This window comes from Bombus terrestris, chromosome 16 (assembly GCF_910591885.1).
Source record: "Bombus terrestris chromosome 16, iyBomTerr1.2, whole genome shotgun sequence".
NCBI lineage: Eukaryota > Metazoa > Arthropoda > Insecta > Hymenoptera > Apidae > Bombus > Bombus terrestris.
Window position 1 is genome coordinate 853,338 of NC_063284.1, and position 19,862 is coordinate 873,199.

Here is a 19,862-nt window from a genome sequence, read left to right on the forward strand (position 1 = left end):
GTGCATGGACCCCGTTGAAATGCCAAGGTCCTGCCAGCCGGTTACCGAAGGGAGGGAGTATCCTTTTTCCTGGCGCGCTTCCCAGGCTACGTGGGTTAGCCGATCACCTCCTTGGCTCCCTCCAGATCGTGGCCAATCGTGGTCCACGTAGGAGGGGGCGGATGATCACCGCTATAAATGCTACCAACAGCCGTTCACCAGGAACACAAAACGTCGGGCCGGGCCGGGTTAACCGTGGCTGCAGCGGAAACAAGCGAGTACTGGTCACCAGCAGCGCTTTCAAAAAAAGAGGAAACAAGCTCAGAAGGATTTTAGAGAGAAAGATACTATGAGAGGATTGGTGAGTGTCCTGCTTGCGTGAGTGGATAGGACGACGTGAAGAACAAAGGAAAGTGAAAGGTTGGGGTAGATCAGGTCGGTAGAGGCTCACGCGGAGCTTAGAGATACGATAGGAGCTAGAATGGGTTTGGGGTTTATAGACATGTTAAAGAGGGGTTTTTGAAGATTTTTGGAGTGGCTTTTGTAATAAAATTTTTTTCAATTTCTCTTAGGGAATGGCAAATTTCGTTAGGTATGCTTGAAGATTTCGTTAAATTAATTGTATTTAGAATTTAGTTTGTTTGTAATTTGGGGAAACTGTAGCAGGACCGACTATCCTCCGGATCTCGATGATCTTCTGATGTTGTAGAAATGAATATTTTGAACGACTTTTTCTTATACACATAGGGGTTGAACACGCTTTTTAGTTACCGAAATATTCACAAAAAATAAAACGAAATATTTAGCCAGCCATTGGTAACTAACACAGAAGCGTACGATGCCATAGACGCTAAAATCTACGTAGTATTCTCTGTAATAGTAGCGACAGTTTTTCGCAAATGTCCCGAAAACTAAGGCCGACCGCCAGTAACATAGGTAGGAGAAAGTTGATCAAAATTATGCCCCCCACCACGTATTAAAAAATCGTCGAGATCAGGGAGGTTGAATTCTATCTGTACTACAACATTATCAAATTGTAAATTGCTCACTTGAAAATTTGAAAATCACTAAATTCGTAAGTGTTGAATTTCAAAATTTTTAACTTTCATTTCATGAATCAACAATGTTGAAATCTAGACGAAGACTAGACGATCGCGCTTCAAACCTTATTTAGATCCATGGAAGGACAATTTTGTCCTGTATATAGCGAAATGTATAGAGGGAAATCATTATACCTAAACATGCTTTCTATCCAAGTACTAAAACGAGGACAGAAGATCGTACTTAATTAAAAATTCTCAACTCGTATACATCCCTAATATGATATAACTTAATCTGTCGAATTAATTAGAAAATCTCACTTTGTTGTATCCACAAAAATATAAATTAGTGCAAAAATTTATTTTATTTTATTAATCATTTCGCAATTTCTTTTTGTACCTTCTTAACATCCCTATTTCATTCTAGATCGTCTTAATTGTTACGGTAGCCAGCTGCAGAGCCGGTTTCCTCGGCGCACCACCCTCTTTCGTCGAGCCCCAGGTCCACCCTCAGCCAGGACCTCAAAGGTTCGCGCCTCCAGCACCGGTTGGCCAAGATGGGAACGTGATCGACACGCCAGAAGTCGCTCAAGCGAAGGCTGCACACTTTGCGGAATTCGCCAGAGCAGTGGCTAGAGCGGCGGAAGAGAGCGAGAATCAACCCCAATCGTCTGAATACGGTCAAGTACCGACCCAGCCGCATATCGTTCCCGCGTCGCTACCTATACAATCCATTTGCAAAAGGCAGAATTGTCAGCCTCCTGCGCCGAACTATCATCAACCTGCCCCAGGTAAAATATTTATATTAATTCTGCTGTCCTGCTCGCTCTCATCATCCCTTTTTGAAGCATTTGTTCATAAAAAGTATTGAATATACAAAAGGTATAAAAATTACACTGAATAGCCGAATCAAATATCTAATAAATTCTGGTAACATCTATTGGGTATATGGACCGGAAAAGACAACGGTGTTAAGTAAAAAATCACAAGTAAAAATTTCCATTTTATCAACATTATCAAATATGTACTGAATATCCTTAATATTCCTAATAAATCTCAAAGAAAACCCCCTTATTTCTCAAATTTGTAAACTGTACACTCAAAAAGTCAACCATAAAAACTTCAGTTCCAGTATTTTTAATATTTCGAATAAGTTTTAACCACATTTCTCTCATTTTTAAATTTTATTAATTACGTATACTGACAAAACCAATCATACAAATTCCAGTTCCAGCACCACCGCATAACCCCTACCAGTCATATTATACCGGAAACACGAACCTCATTGGCCAACAAAGTTTCTCTCCGAATGTGAAAGCCGCTAGGTTTGTTCCAGCGCCTCTAGCTGAGGATGGAACCGTAATCGATACGCCGGAAGTGGCTGCTCTTAAGGCCGCCAGGTTGGCGGAACTGGCCGAGGCCGAAGCAAGGGCGTATAAATTCGCGCAGGAATACAAACCGGAAGTGCAAGGCCAAGGTACGTTCACTCTGAGGGATTCTGTTTGAGGAGCAATCCGATATATTTGGAGTATAATTGGACAAGATTGTCGTGGAAACTAAAAACAGATAACTGGAAACTATTTTTAATTGTTGGTCTATGTTTTCTTTCGTTTCAAGGTGCTCTTCTTTATTGAAAATATTCTTCCTTAAAATCTGAACGTTTTCTATTTACTAATTTATTACAGATACACTTCAACACGCGCATAATAACTCCGAAGTTCCTTTATTATAATATTCTATAGTCTTCTTATCGTAAATCTTTTCAATATTTGTAGCATTCTCATTTTCTGTTCGTTCATTACAAAGCATTAATCCTTATACAATACCCAGTGAAGTATATCGAAGGTATCTGATATAATGTGATTGAAGTAGTGGCACTGTTCAAATAAGAAATAACTAGTTTAATATACATAAATGGTAGATTAATTTGCCAATTATTTAAGTCAGACCTTTATGTAAAATATTTGAACGTAACGTGAGAATTTAGGATACACATAATGTTAAATATGCTTGAACAAAAATGATAACGATTCTTGTATGAAATAGCTTGTATAAGGATCGGGTAATAATGTATCTGATATATTGAAATAACGCAACGTTAAACGTGATACATACATTAAAGAAAATGTGCCAGTGATAGGATAAAATAATGAGTATTGCGAAACAGAATAATTTTTAATCTAATTTCCTAACGTTTAATCTAGAGAATTAGAATAATTTGATTCACAAATGAATAATTCATTAATTTGTTAAGAATTATAAAGCAGGACAGAGCAAAAATATAGTTATTAGAAAATTTCTTACTTACAAAAGTCTGTTTCCAATAATTCCAACAAGAATTTTTTCTATCGTAGCATCGATACAATTTCGATGATGTAATATTTTCTGCAAATCAAGTCGAGGAATATCTACAGTCAAGAACGACTGAACTCTGACCAGTTATAAATACGTTCGTAACACCCTGATGCAACGTAAGAACCAACTGATTGCTCAACAAGTTAATCGTTCGATTGTTCCTGTGAGAATGGCCTGTATGGCCACTAATCGTTACGAATATAATCGTGACCCGGCCATTTCTCTTCTGGAATATCAAACAACGACGTCGTAGGTCAGGAACGAGTTTCACTCTAGTTATTCGAAACTGGTACTTTGTAACGAATAACTGACGTCGAAGATGATGAACTAATCGAGCGCCATATTTTTCTTTTTCCAAGGAGAGAAAGAACCACGCGACAGATTGAACTAACGAGAATTAGAAAGCAACGAGCTATTTTTAAATAAACCATTTTTATTGTCTCGATCTCTTTAAATGGACGCTTGCATCATTAATAACGAAGGGGAAAGGTCAGACAGGAACCGGTTCCTCTTGTCCCGATTCATTCGACTGCCAATCCTAAAGCAAATTGGAACTGATTAAGTGGCTCGTGTGAATAAATCACGAAAAGGAATTTTAAGCTTCCTTGACACGTCACCTTGATCGATTTTTTAAGCCTTGGTTGCTATAATTTGCACCTTTTAATTAGAAGATCGACAACTGCAGATATACGGCGTAATGGTAAAAATCGATACTTTCTATTCCTCCTCAACCTCATCGAGGAATATGGTAAAGCATTATAATATTTATTTGGACGACTTACTGACTACTAATTATTATCATTTTTGAATAATTATTTTTATTTTATCGGAATAATAATAGAATCGATCAGAAATTATCGGATCTACAAGTTTCTAATAACTTGTCTCTGTCCATAGAAAAGAGAAATAAACAGGTTTCTTTCAAATTTTTCACCAGATCAAGAATCGGTAATAGATAATTGCATTGTTTCTTACTTCCTTTCAGTTTATGCTGGTCCAGCAGCTCCAGCTCCATACAACGCTCAATATGGTGCTCCTGCTGCACAAGTATTTCCTGGCGCAGTACCTTCATATCCTGCTCAAGGTCAACATACGTTCGGCACGCCTGCTTTCCAATCCCAGAACTACCAATCGTAACAATTCGGTGCTTACTAAATTCATAATCACGACGTATCTGTACATAATTTAGGCAAATAAATTACTTCCCCTCCTTTTTTTCTTAAACTTGTCATTCTTATTCCCTTTCCTTCGTTCCTTCGTTTCTATTTATTTTATCTTTTTCCACCTTATCAGAGAAATTTCCTTAAGTTGCTTCTAGTCGACTTTGGTTTTTACTTTTTTTTCGGAGAGAAAAGGAATTGACGAATATTAATAACAGATGTTGACAGATTCCTAAACATTTCCAAGTTTAAGGAATGTTCCTTAAAATTATTTTTAATGGATTACTATTATTTGCTTGTTCTATCTATTTTTTTTTCTTTTTAATAAGATTGAAGTTAAAAGTTTTTAAGTTTTTCGAAGTTTTGGGGAAGCCTTTTAAAATTATTTTTCGAGAAACCTGTGTTTTGCTTTTCTAGGAAACTGAATATAGTTAAAAATATCAGAAAATTCTAGTGCTTCTGCCGGTTTAGTTTCAAGTTTTATCGTAAAACAATTTACCTATACAATTTTTCTATAGAAACGACTCACTCAGTTGCGAATATTTTTACCGCAAACGATAACGACTTCTTTCTTTCGTTATCTAAAATTCCATTACTTACAAAATATATATTATAGTAATTATTAATTGAACAATTTAATTAACTATCCAATTCTAGAAACTATATATTATTAATTTACATTTATCACTTAATGGAAACAGTCAGCTTTTGCTGTAATACGATTAAAAAAATCAGCTCTTGCATTTCAGATATTTAATGAATTTGTATGATATAGGTTAACGCGCAGTTCTTGGCCAAGAAGCGGCCAAGCCAATGCGCCGAACGAATGACCAAAGAGTATTATTTAGTCGTCAGAAACCACGAGTTAACCTACATTCGATTTCGCTATGCATTGCGGTTAACGTAATCCAAGAATCAGAAAGATCTCCTCACCTCGATCCCGGGTTAGCGAGAACGTGTCTTCATGGCCATTTCACATTTATTTCATTTATATTATTATTATTACTGTTATCGATTATTACTGGCCAGGCAAAAGTAAGAAGAAATAGAAAAGACAAACATTTCAAAATGTCGCGATTTTGATTAAAATTCGCGGAGATATCGGACGATTGTTCAGATTTTCTGTCAGACATTATCGTAACGATTGCCTCGTAGAATTGCGATCTCTTTGCACGCACGATTTCACGCGAAAAGAAGCGATCGCCCAAAAAAGTTTCGCCATTAGAATAAAAGCACGATGTAGTTGGTTGATCAACGAGAATGTGAGTTTTGTGGCGTTGGCGGCTTCTCAAAGAACTGATCCAGACTTTCACATCGCTCGTTGAATTCTCACCAATAAATCTGGCACCCTATTTTGATCCATTTTGGCGTTTTATCGCAATTCATCAAAATTCATTCGTTCATCGATTATGATTACTGTATAAATTTATCTATTTATTTATCTTTAAGATATACTCGAGTGAAACGTCGCTAAAAGGGAATGATAGTAAATAAATCTCTAAATTCATGACCAATTGACTAATAATCGGGAGCCAGATAACTTTACGAAGAAATAACGAGAAATTTTGTCGAAATACGATTACCAGCTGGTTACGAACTGCCTTCAGATCGTAATCCTTGCGACATAGGTCACATCGGCGTACGAAACACGTGAGAAGAAACCTATCGAGGAACGTGGAGTCGTTCCTCCTGAACAAACTCAAGCATCGTGATTCGTCGCTGTCGAAAAGGTCGAGAATTGTAACTTGTTCGAATCGAGTACGTGGATACATTGACTGGCAATTGAATCATTAATTGTAATTTGAAATAATTATACATAAAATAGATTTCAGTAATTTTGCAATAATTTGGCGAGATGTGATTATTATTTATATTTTGTGATTATAGTTGGAAAGTCAGAAGGAACTTTATTATTTATACGGTAGGAAGATAGACGAATTTGATATTATCGATGAATTTTAATCAAGCGCGATCTAATCACGCGTTACTTGTTAGAGGACCCTGTTTGCGTAAAAGTTTGCGCAACTGTTTCTTGAAGTTATCGACCGAACTATATCGTGTTACAGTGTAAACAGGGAATCTGAATCGACGTTAATTAACCAAACGAGGTCAGCATTCTAATTTACCTGCTCGTGTAATGCGTAATTACAAGAATGAACCGTTGCATGGCAAACAATTTTGTGTGAACACTGATTTATCTTATCATCAGTGCAAGATTATTACCACTTGTTACTTTTTCTCTTATTCTATTTGTTATTTTATTAACATATGTGTAACATTTATATATACTGTATATAAAACATAATATATATAACATTTTTGTCTTCATTTCAACAATTCATTTATTTTCAGAAAAAGAACATAGAAAATTGTAATTAAAATATAATTAATATATCTATAAATGTTATATATATAATACATTATAAGAAAAATTTTAATTTGTTTTAAATTAAATTTAATATTCAGTAAATATTTTATAGGCAAATGAATATTTCAATATTTTAGCAGATAATACAGAAATTCATTTATTGTGCGATGGTTTAAATGGACATCGATGGTCAAAGTGTAATCTGGGCCACTGTTTATAAGGAAACAGGAGCTCATTGTTGATAGAGGACTGCCTTGAAAGGATCACTGGATCACTAGGAGGATCTATGATCCCGTCCAGTCGTCCGTGAATCGGGCATGTGTCGAAAACCACAGAAAAGTTCTGCCTAAGTCGCGGCGAAGGGGTTGAGATTGTAACTCGTGAGAACTGGCCTCGAAAAGTTGAGAAGAAACATCAGGGACGTTTGAGGACGGCTTTAAAACTTGATCATCTTTTTTCAACGATAGAACATGCAATTTTTCACTTCCTTGTTTATCTATACGGAGGACTTGTTATGTGCGACGAACGGGAATTTCGAAGTTTGGAATATTTAAAATATTTGAATGAGGGAAGAAACAGTAAGGGACGAAGAGAGAGGAAGCTAAATATTCCAACGTTAAATTATACCACAACTAAATATTCTAGAATTAAATATTGCGTGATTAAACAATTCAAAATTAAATTTTTCATGATTAAATAGTTCCAAGATTAAATATGTCGGAATAAAAATATTCCAAAACCAGCAGATTTCTACACCAAATATTTCGAAATTAAAAGTTCCAAAATTATACACGGTAAAAGAATAATACGCCCCAACTTCTGCCTCGTCAGTGACACTACAACACTTTACTTCTTCAATAATTCACCGCAACTTTCAACAGCTTTAGCTTCCACGCAAACGCATCTAGCGGGATCGCCGTTCACGTTTATATCATTATATCATTAGCAAGAAAACAATTAAGGTATCGTTTTTCATGTCAGGTGTTGATCATCGTAACGTGGTTTACTCACATGATCGACGCCGCGACGCTATAAAAGCTAGATCGTTCGATCGAACCAGCCACACTCGTAATCGAGACGTTCGTTTCGTGGCCGGTGGTGTCCAGCAGCATGAGCTTGCTCGTAAGTGTGATTTCGTCCAGGAAAAAGTTGTTTCGTTGCTGTCGTTGAACGTTGATTGAAAAAACGAAGTCGGAAAAAGATTGATTAGTCATAGAAGTCGTAAAACTTAAACAGTCATTGAGATTTTAACGAAGTTTCAAGATTCCATTGGCATTTACGGGTACATTTAATTTTGCACAAAATCAAGATCAGATTTCATCCATTAGAAAATCAATATCCTAAATGAAGCTTTAGTTACAAAGTGTTCGTCGAACTTCGCTTCTAATCGAGCTTAGATAAATTATCATTGGAAATTCTATCGAGATTCAACCGAAACTAATATCTGTAATAAATCTGGCATAATCTATACTAGAACTTGAATCGTAATCTCAATTTGAGAGGAACCAATTTAAAATTTAATTGGAAAGATATTGTAATCTCAGTAAAAGGAGGTAACCTAGGAAACTATTTCGAGCTTATTAAATTAATTGAAAAAAGGAACGTCAATGAACAATCAAAGTTATCTTTGTTTCACTTTGAAAAATTAAATTCCAAATTACTGTAAGATATCAAGTATTTTTATAAATTAAATTAAATCAGTATGCCTTACCTTCTATATATTTCCAAGCCAATGCTTCTTTAGTTTTCAATTCTAATCTTCAAATCTAATTTCCAATACTTTTGACGCACTGTGAGGTGCAATTGTGGGGAAAAATTTTACAGAATGCAACTTGATCGTTCGTCTTCTTTTCGATCGACTTTTTCAGATAATTCTGGCCGCATTAGTGGCGTCAACGATCGCCAAGACTTACGAACAGAGAGAGTACTATCAATACAGAGGTCCACCGGCGCCGTTAACCAGCGATGGGATGGTGATGGACACGCCGGAAGTGGCCCATGCAAGAGCTGCCCATCTAGCGTTGCACGCTGAAACGATAGCCAGATTAAGAAAAGCTCAGAACGATTACGAAACGTACGAAAACAACGAAATGTACATGCCTCGGATGGTGGACCCCATGGAGGTTATTATGCAGAAACGACAAAGACAGAGGACGTTCATGCCTTTGGAGAATGACGGGCGTGCCATGGAAACCTGTAAGACTTGCAATATACCTCAGGTAAATTAAATTATTTATTATCAATTTTGAGAATTTAAAGAAACTAGAAATAACGAACGGAAGAAATTTTTATCTAATATGTATCGCTGGAGAAATTTTAATTTCAGAATTTTAAAAGCCGAAAAATTACGAATAGAAGAATTTTTAATTTAATGCTGAATTTCGAATTATTTATTTCGTTACGTTTATATATTATACATAACTTTAAAAAATTCTAAAATTTCAATTTTTTCTCAAACGAAAAAGTCACAAAAACTCCTAGATTACTAATTATCAATTTCTACATACAAACCTTGCTCTAATTTTCAAGATGACAGAAGCAAAAATCCCGCATGTAGCAACGCATGCGAGAGCAGCCTCAAAGGCATCCGAATTTTATGAATTCGACGTCTTTGACGGACGAAAAAATTTGGTTTACCTTGCTCCTATCGGATTGACGTATAAACACACGCCAACGATAGGTTATCGGGGACCACTGGCTCCCCTGGGACCGGATGGCCGCGTGATAGACACACCGGAAGTAATGAGGGCACGAGAGGCTCACATGAAGGCGCATGCTCGCGCTGTAGCGCTTTCAACGCAAAACGATCTTTACTACTGACGAATAAAATACGATCTCTTTTCGTTTATTCCGTGAGATTTGGCTGAACGGGCATGTACGATACGTTAAACGATTAACTTTGGTATTTTTGTTTAAAATTAAGAATGATGAAAAAATGCAATACTCCGTTCTTCAAAGAGTTGTAATATTTTGAAACCGAATTTTTACATTTCTGTATCAAGCTAAGGATGATGAGAAATTTAGTAGGATTAATTTTATCGAATATATTTTGAAATTATATACATGTACTGTACTCGAGTCAAGAAAATTGCGCGTGTCACTCTATTTTCTTCTCAAATCGTTCGACTTTCTGTCAAACTGTACGCATTCGTTCTACGAGAATCGCACACAATGTAACTTTTCGCAGCAATGAGAGCACTGTTTGTATTGTACCTGATTTTTTACATTTAACATCGTTTTGGACTTTGATTTTCGTTTGTTCGGCAGTTTGACAACGAAAACAGCCTACGCACTTTTTGTAAATAATGTTACCGATGCACACACTCAACCTTACCTATACGTAATATTAATTAAAATGAATCATTTTATATGAAATAACGATTTCTTTTTATCTCACATTGCCATTGCTGCAATTCGAATTTTATTGCCATATGATTGTTACTAATGATTAACGATAGGTGATTTTAATAATGTCTAGATTCTAAGCTAATGGTAATAACTTATGATAGTCGTAGACGTTAAGATACTTATGTGAAATGAATTTTATGTTGATTAGAAAATCTCTTTCTTACCACCAAAGTGTATTCTGTATTTTTTATTATCTTTCCTGTGAAATAAAATATCGATACGATTCTAATGTTGTCTATTCTCCGTTTTTTTCTCCTTTCTTTCCTCAAATTAGAATATGTATTAACGTAAAACATAGAGTAGGGAATATAATTAATTAATATCAAACTGAAAACAATTTTTCTCCTCCAAACTCTACGGAATCCACGATCGACGATAAAAATGAAAGTACATCAGATATAATTCGCAATTTAGTCAATACTTTCGCGCAATAACACGCGTAAAACTGAATTTAAACAATGGGCTCCACCCGGTTTCATAAAGTTCACAGAACTCGATATCGTAATAATATATAACTGAATTCCGGTTAATGTCAGGGAACTCTTATCGTCTAGAATTTACATTACGCAAGATGCATACAGGTCAAGCTGGGAGCGCTCTTCCTTTCCATTTCTCATTGGACGACGCCTACCTGCTCGCTTATTTACCTACATTCGAGCATGAGTAATCCGGCACAGTATGGCGTGGGATGACAGAATAAGAGCACGGTGTGCCCACGTGATATATTCAAAAAAATTAGATTTCTTTTCTTATTATGAATTTTAAAAAGTAGACAGAGACAGAGAGACGTACGAGAGATGTGCATCAAAGCTTTGAAACCTCGAACAATATATGAATATGTCTTTAAATTCTTTTTAAACTTTAGCGTTTATAATACACGTACGCGTAATATGTTCACGAAAGAAAGATTCTTAAAACGTTTAAATACATTCGCGAGCCACTACATTCCTTCGGTAATATCGAATACATGTGCACAATTTTTCACTGCTTAATCGATTAAAAACATTCCACCGTTCTAACAATCTCGCCAAACTATTTACTGTCATCTAAACTTAACTCGATGCCCAGTGACCCGTAATTCACCACTATGTTCGCACACAATCTATTAAAAATCCATCCTTCCGAACAATCGTCTAATCTCCTCGCCAGCTACCTGGTCGGGGGAACAGGAAATCTCGACCTTCCACGCCCCAAACGTTCACTTCCTTATGCAGCCAAGTCTCGATTTCAATATCCATCGTGTTTAAACAGTCAATTACGCGCGATCACTGCGATAACGATGCCGATCCAGATCTAGAAAACGAATCCACGAACGGTGTCTGCTACCGGCACACTTCGCCTTGCACTTATCCAGCAGACACCATGGAACCGGTTCTGTCCGTGACTCGGCTAACGTGTATCCTAGACGCTGGCACCAGCAAGGACGTGTTTGATCGAGCTTGACGAGGTATGCATTAGGATTTAGGGGCAGAAAAATTGCCACCGTGTTGTTCCTTAATGGGATTTATATCGATAGGGTCGTTGAGGTGCACCTGCGATCGTATAAAACGATAATAGGGTGCTAAGGTGAGAGTTGGAGGTGGATTTACGAGGTTGATGTGAGTTTCGAGACGTTGGAGGGAGTACGATTGGTTTGTGGAAATGCAAATGAAAATTGGTTGGGTTTGGTATATGCGAATGGTCGATTTAAAGTTATTGTAACGGGAGAGCGTTCTTTTTATGCGATTTTGTGGATTTAAAGTAAAATTGAGCTAAATTTACTTGGATTTGAAAATTTTGAATCTATTTTACTTGGTCACGCTGATTTCTATTTTATGTTAAGTTTAGTTCAAACCTGGAGCTTTGTCACGGAGAATTGAATTATTTCGTAAAAATCTTGACTTAGCTTTGAGTAGTTTTGGTGCAGTTTAACGATTATAAAATTCTCGGACTTGAGCTTCTACTTGCTTGGATTTCGGATTTCGATTGCGAAGAATCTAATTTGGTTTGTGAAAGTTTAGAGATATCAAAGTGGAGCCTTGGTACTTTTAAGAATTTTTCGATCATCTTCTTTTTGCGCGGATCTTAGGTTGAATTTGATTGGATCTTTTTTATTGATTCTAGTTCTAGTGGAGTTCTACATTAAAAAAATAGCGTACGCCAATAAAATATTTTAATTTTCTATCTAAGTCATATATGTTCGTCTAAAAACTAGTAAATCGCTTTGCATCCTGGTTGCAGTGCCCATAAGTTTGCCTTTAGTGCCCTGAATAAACTAATCGACATTGCGTCCTTTTCACGCCCGTGTACACGTGTTGGACTTCACTGTGCAATCAGATTTGCGTGTAGTCGCTCAAACTCTAACTCGTTTTCTCTGCCGCGTGTTCTGAGTCGAGCACGAATCAATCTGATTCGTGTCACGGGCATGTTAGTCGACCACACGTGCCTGTTCTCTGATTATATATTCGATTATGTCAGTGTCGTACAACTTTAAACAGTTCTTAACCGTCTACCATCGTTTGACTATTTTATGAACAATTTTATGGCTAATTATTGCCCAATGACATACCACTGCATTCTGTAAATATCTTTTTCTTTTAAAACAACGAAATATTACATTTCAATCCTTGTTAATAATTTCAATTCCCCTTAGATTACTCTTATTTTAATCTTTAATCGTCGTTTTAATAATTCGATCACTGTTTTATAATTTCATAACTGTTTCATTATTGAATGATCGTTTGCATAAATTGGTAACTCTCTTACAACTTAATGATTGTTTTTATGATTTATAGTCACGACTAGTTCAATTAATTTGACTTTCCAAGATATTCGAGAAATCGATTAATATATCAGAAAGTGAAACACAATTAAAAAATATAACGCATTTTAAAACGCAATTAAAATTTCTTGCAATTAAGAAGAGCGATTTTTTAATCTTGCTTGTCTCAGCAAAACATTTCGCTGCATTTTATTCGTTTCATTCATGTTACAATCGTTTCTCCGTTATGTACACGCACGATAATTTACAAATGTATATGTATCGCTGTAATTATTTAAAAAAAGGGAAGGAAAACACGATAGCATTGAATAATATCTATGAATTGTGCAAAGTTCATGTGCAAAGGTTAATTCTCCCGCAAACGCAAACTTTCCTTGACTAACGAGTGCGAAAGCGATGAAGAGATCACCTTGAAGAGGAATGTGACAAGAGGACATTTTTATCTCGATAATATCTGTAACGGTACAGACCACCGTTATTTCATTTCCATTCGACGATAAACACACGTGTCGATTTCGCTTTCCGTGCACATTTGCATACATCATTTTTCAAAGTTCAACAACAATTTTTAACTTGCATTTAATTGTATTAAAAATGTACGAAACTTGTATGAAATTCTATTAAGCAAACTTATCGTCTCTGTAATATGATCTGATGAGTCGATAATTTCTAATTTTTAACGATATTCAAATTCGTTGAGATCCGAGCGAAAAACAGACAATCAAGAGGTAGATGAAACACAGAATCACAGAAAAGGGAGACAGCTAGAAGGAAGAAAGCTTCAGGATACGGAAGACGTTACAGAAAAATTCCGAGAGAAATATTTCGTTGATTGTCGAGGAAAAAACTTGTTGGAGGTAGTTGAAATTCGATGACTCGAGGGGATTTTTTTCAATTCTCTCGAATCATCGATAACAATGGACGAATGTGAATATTTTCTGTCAGCTTGATTCTTCTTCTGCGGCGATCAACGCCAGTTTAATAGTGATTCCAATTGTTCCCAGCATTCCAGGAGGGATTCCAGGGAGCACCCGCAGGATTCCATGACGGATTAGGAGCAGCTGGACCGGCTGGAGCTTTTTGAGCCTCCGCATTGTATAAGGAGAAATGGACTGCCTTTGCTTGCTGCACTTCCGGTGTGTCTACCACGCGGCCGTCTGGTCCGAGAGGGGCTGGTGGTCCACTGGAATATAAATTAATTTTCTTAATAATAATAGTACGTAGGACAAGACAATGTAACAAGGAACAAGAGTTGAATGAAACTTGAAACTTTAAAATAATTTTAATTTTACTTAAATAATTGCACTTAGTGCAAAGTAGAATATGTATATTATAATATGTATATCAAGCACATATTTATTCGTACAATAAAGCAATACTATGGTATTCCAACTAAAGTTTGATTTCTATAGAAAATTCCAATTTTAAAATGACCAGTAACAAGAATATCTGAATTTTTTCACTCTCTTCCTACTTCCTTTTCCTAATAGTTGAGAATATATATATATATATATTTTTATATATATGTATATATATAGAAAGAGAGAGAGAAATTCCTGTTCTATGAGACAATATGCAAAACCTGTAATGCGGAGCATAGCCTCCAGGTGCGTAGGAACCAGCAGGGCCGGGGTAAGGACCGGCAACACCAGGTCCCTTGGGTGCCCTCGCATTTGCATCAGCCAAAGCAGCTAAATGAGCTGCTTTCAATTGAGCAACTTCTGGAGTATCTACGACTCGTCCATCTGCTCCTAATGGGGCTGGAGCCGCGTGGCCACCATAGGCTCCTCCGTACCACTGTGGCGTACAGTAGGCCACGCTCGAAATAATAGAAACCAGAATCTGAAAGAAAGCGAAGTTCACTTATAGAATACATATATTTTTATTTTGATTTTTTACCCTAAGAAACATGTACTATCTAAATTCCCTCTAACAAAATAATTCTCTGAAAGAAAGGAAAAAGAAAGGAACGCAAATTGCGTTAAAAAAGAAAAGATGAAACAAAGCCTCAAAAATATATCCGAGTCTATTCGAAAAAGCGTACAAAAAATAATCACTTTCCACGATGATTCCAACCAAAAACACACATACGTATTTTTCAAAAGAAAAGTTCCTGTAAGAAACAAAGTGCAGGTGTAAAACGTAAAATTTCAATGAAACAGACAAACCAAAAAGCGAATGCTCAAACCTATCGAAAAGCAATCGGAAAAACATTCGAGCCTTCCAAAATTATTTTCACCAGAAAATCAACTAAAAATAAAGATAAAAAATTAGGTAATACTCACGATATATCGGAACATGTTGTCGAAGCTCAGCGCAGGTCGATCCAGCGACTATCGACAGAGCTTGTGATCCGCATTATGACTTCCACAATCTGCTATCGTCGAATTTATAGGGGTACAGGGCGTCGTCGCGTGCCCCACCCCGTGCGCCACAACGGGGTATACAACCACACCCAGAAAAATGCTCTGCTTTAAACGTTGCCTTGCCCAGCTCTGTAACATTTACCAGCCATTAACAATGACACCGTGTGTCCCGTAACCTCGTCAGGAATAAAACTTGCCTCGACGCGACGCTATGCGCGAGACGTGGACACGCACGTCATCGCGGATGCAGTCACAACGTTCTCGATACATTTTCAATAAAGTGGGAACCAAATTCATGGAATATGTCATTTAAAAATTTATTAATTTCATTGCTTACGATTGTTGTATAGTTGAATTAATCTTATTATTAGATTGATGTAAAAATTTTCCTTTATTTTTATCGAAAAAAGTTTCAAATATTTGATGTAATAATCGAACAAATTAAACGACTGTATAATGTAGCGAGGATATTGATAAGTATCGCACAATTTTTTCAATATCTTTGGAAGCTTGGGGAACAGCGAAAAAGGTGGTAATGAGAACTCTATTGAATCTGACTGTGGAGACTTAGACGCCTGCACAAGCACGAAAGTTACGGCTACAAATGAATTGGAGACTCCAACGCCCGCATAGGAAGATACACGTCGAGAATCGTAGAGTATCATTTTCAAGCATTTACTTTGAATTTGCGTAGACGAATCTAAAGAATTCTCGTCTCCAAGAAATTTGTTCCGCTATTATTTAACTTTTTTTTATCACGAACCGTATTCTGCATTTTTCGTTATAAAATCGAAATGTTCTTTAATCGTCAAGAAATGAACAAAAATTAATTTTGTAAAATTATTTTAGCATTGCAACGTTCTGTAATATTCTGGTTTCCTCGTGCTTTCTGTCTCTTCTATATCCACGAATAGTTTCTTAATATCTCACGGGAAATCGGAAAATCTGAAAGATATTTCTATCCTAATTTCCAAAGAATGGCGGAATGGGTAATTACAAAAACAGGTATAATTTGCATAGGTACGTAACACGAGGCGACAACGTGTTTCAGAAGCATTTCACTCTCTATATCCTCCGAGCGATATTTCATCGTGTGCCCACAGCAAGTGGACGAAACAAATTCCATCGATCGTCGCCCATTCCGTGTTCACCCACCTCTTACGATCCCGCGTGTTGTCACGCGGCGTCACAACCGGTGCATTGGGTTCTTTACTCCAAGCTTTTTTCTCCCTTTCTTTCTTTCTTTTGAAATAACGAACCGAGTTGCGACAGTTGGTGCCGGTTCAAAGACCACCATCGCGCATTGTTCGCGTGCTGACCTGAGCGGAACTGCGCGAGCTTGTCGCCAACGCTTTGATAACGACAGACAAACGTGGTCGGGACGTGCCATGCCGAACACCAGTTTCTTACACAGTATATAATTAAATCAAAATCAGAGAGAGAGAGAGAGGGAGCTTGTTATAAATTTAATTATTTCATAATAGACAACACCTGGTAATTGCTTATTATTGCAAGTGAAAACGAATTATATTGTTTTCTTAGATCATTGCGAAAAATGTTTCCATATACAAATTTTTATTAAAATCTGTTTTACCGTTTTTACAGTCCGATTCATCTCGGTCTACCCTAATTAATAACATTTGCTTCACATTCTAAACGAAAGCAAATTATAATGTTACGTATCCGCGAGTTCTTTTTAAAAATTATTTATATTCGTCTATGAAACTGAGATTTTGAATAAAGTGTGTATTTTATACGTGGGTGAATGGTTTAATAAGATCCGCTTCTGTTTTGAACCGTAACAAAGCTTACCAAGTAATAATACGTAGTAATTCACATGTATTTTGATACATCTTATTGGCAACCAGTATGTAACATTTGGCAAATATGTTATATTTGCAAATTACTCTTATTTCTAATTTACTTTCATTTACAATATCATCTTATTTGTAAAATATATTTATGTATTTTATACAATTTTATTCGTACGAAATATGTAACGATTGGCGAAAGAAGTGCAACGAAAGCATAAAATTCAGCAGGATATCAAAGTAAACAACGTATCGTCTTGCGATCACTGGGGCAAAAGATTTGGCAAATTAACGAAGGGTCGAAGTCTCTAAGTTTAAGGCAGTTTGAAGACTCATATAAGTCGGATGAAAGATACCAGCTGGCTGTGGCTAGCTGTAAACTGACTTTTATTTGTCTATTCCTGTTTTGCACTCTGCAATAGTATATCTTTACGTTATCATATGCTAAAAGAATTTGAGTTCTTCCTAAGTACAGTAGGTATAGTTACTTCAAGAATTCATTTACGATACACACCAGATTGTTTTCATCTTCTATATATTACTCATAAATTCGTGGACATTTGACTGAAATGACAAGAGTGCACAGACACCATCTACGAAACGGATAATCTATTCCGGCATTGATTTATGATTTGTAGGTAAAGGAACAAATCAACGCAATAACCAGGAGAAAAATGCAAATTTCATAGCACATCAAGGTATAAAAGGGAAACAGGATTAGATAGAAAATACAATAAAGATAAAATATCCGTTAAATACTTGCAATCTTTAATGAAAATATTTCACCAACATAACAAAACATCCTCCTTGCAATGCACGATCTACATCTACCTTACAAAAGAACCCTCCCTTCCATTATATGATACACAACCCCTTTACAAGGTTACAAAAATTGGACTATTATAAACAATTCCATCAACAGAACTCCCAAAAATGCACACCGATAACAGAGTGTAAAGTAAGACCCAGAAATACCAATTGATCCGCAGAAAAATGACATATTACAAATATTCTACAATTTTCTCAAATTTCTCCCATCCCTTGCTGTTTTTTCCAAGAAATTTCAACAATTCTGTCATCAGTGGCGCCGATTATAGCGACTCATTTTCCATTATCACCAATGTGGCTGCGGGTAAGGGTCAGCGTAAGCGAGGTGAGCGATCTTCGAAATTTGTTCAGCGTGAGCTGCCAAATGCGCAGCCTTGGCGTGCGCCACTTCCGGTGTATCGATTACTCTTCCATCGTGAGCCAAGGGTGCGGGCGGACCGTGGTAGATGTTCTGAGTCGCGGCTACGTAGTTGCCGCTGTAGTCTTCGTATTTTCCATCAGAATAATCGCCGTAGCCGAGCGGAGCAGCTTTGGCAGCTTCGGCTGCGTGAGCTGCTAGGTGAGCCGCCTTGGCGTGAGCCACTTCCGGTGTGTCGACCACCCTTCCATCGTGAGCCAGGGGTGCTGGAGGACCGTGGTACGCTGCCCCGTAGGCCGTGTAGCCTGGAATGGCGGACGCCGAGAGGACGAGACACGAGAAAGGAAGCTGAAACGAAAGAAAATATTTGAAGATGCAAAGAAGAAAAGCGAAGAAACGTTAATATCAGAGTGATTCGATTATTTGAGAAGAAAATACGCTTCGTAATTGTAAATTTATGTTTATTCCAAGTGTTGTTCATCTTGGCCGATAAGATACGAGTGCATCATTTTTAAGATTACGACAAGGGACACGATAGTTTTGCGCGGAAAAATCAATTGAATCTGATCGTCGTCTATCGAAACCAAGCTTGATCTTAATATCTTCGCGAATTTCTCAACTTCGAACGAAACGCCATAGCTAGACTGCGGATGTCAATAAAAATTCACGTCTTTTACAGCAAGATCAAAGGAGTGAAACTGAAACAGCTTCATCCTCTAAGTATCGCAACGAATCAAATACTTTTATTTGCCCATAGATGCCTAAACATCCGCAGTGCACCAACGACAATACGATAGTAATCTACAAACTGTCACCTGCCACTCGAAACTCTACGAAACGTGTAATGTTATGGTCGTTACTCACGAGGAGCCTCATGTTAGCCATGATCCACGACCTGATGCTTTTCTGCTGGTCGAACGGTCCGTGGTACACCTTATATAGTCGTGGAACAATACGGGCGCCCACTTAGAACAGCTAAACAAGCGGACACGCCGGTGTACGTGAAATATCCGCGCGCGCACACGCACGCGTTCCGCTTGATTTTCACATAATAATGGGTGGGGAGAGACATTTCTGTTTGGCAACGCGGGAAAAGAGAGTCGTACGATCGATCGACAGCGAACCGATACAGAGATCGGCAGAAGAAATCAACAGCAATAGAAGAAATGGATGGGATAAGATTTGTTGCGTCAATTTCTGACCGGAGAGATCCATAGCGATCGAAAGAGAAATTAGGGTTGGTCTGTTGAGAATTTTGCGTGACTAGGGCTGGTTAAATCGAAAATTTATGTTGGTCAGGGTTGGTCATATGGAATCTTTTCATTGGTCGGGGTTTATGAAATCAAATGGAATTTTGTATTAATTGGGGTTGGTTCTCGCGATTTAAACGGGGGTCGCTTGATGGAAAAATACGAAGAATCGAAGAAC

At 37.1% G+C, this 19,862-nt stretch overlaps 3 protein-coding genes across 3 annotated transcripts; 2 read left to right on the top strand and 1 right to left on the bottom strand.

Annotated features, from left to right (window-relative positions):
- Positions 1-180: 180 nt before the first annotated feature.
- On the top strand, positions 181-4,580 carry LOC100650303 (pupal cuticle protein-like). Its single transcript, XM_003401566.4, has 4 exons — positions 181-340; positions 1,447-1,810; positions 2,248-2,496; positions 4,360-4,580. The coding sequence occupies exons 1-4, from the start codon at positions 329-331 to the stop codon at positions 4,509-4,511; spliced, it is 777 nt and encodes a 258-aa protein (XP_003401614.3). The 5' UTR covers positions 181-328; the 3' UTR covers positions 4,512-4,580.
- Positions 4,581-7,967: 3,387 nt separating this feature from the next.
- On the top strand, positions 7,968-10,533 carry LOC100650178. The gene is made up of 3 exons (XM_003401565.4): positions 7,968-8,024; positions 8,771-9,121; positions 9,432-10,533. Exons 1-3 carry the CDS (start codon positions 8,013-8,015, stop codon positions 9,720-9,722), a joined length of 654 nt encoding a protein of 217 aa, XP_003401613.1. The 5' UTR covers positions 7,968-8,012; the 3' UTR covers positions 9,723-10,533.
- Positions 10,534-13,195: 2,662 nt separating this feature from the next.
- Positions 13,196-19,370, bottom strand: LOC100650058 (pupal cuticle protein). The gene is made up of 6 exons (XM_003401564.4): positions 19,299-19,370; positions 18,367-18,782; positions 18,085-18,121; positions 15,357-15,404; positions 14,654-14,913; positions 13,196-14,254 (listed from the first exon to the last, which is right to left on the bottom strand). The coding sequence occupies exons 1-6, from the start codon at positions 19,317-19,319 to the stop codon at positions 14,050-14,052; spliced, it is 987 nt and encodes a 328-aa protein (XP_003401612.2). The 5' UTR covers positions 19,320-19,370; the 3' UTR covers positions 13,196-14,049.
- Between the last annotated feature and the right edge of the window lie 492 nt (positions 19,371-19,862).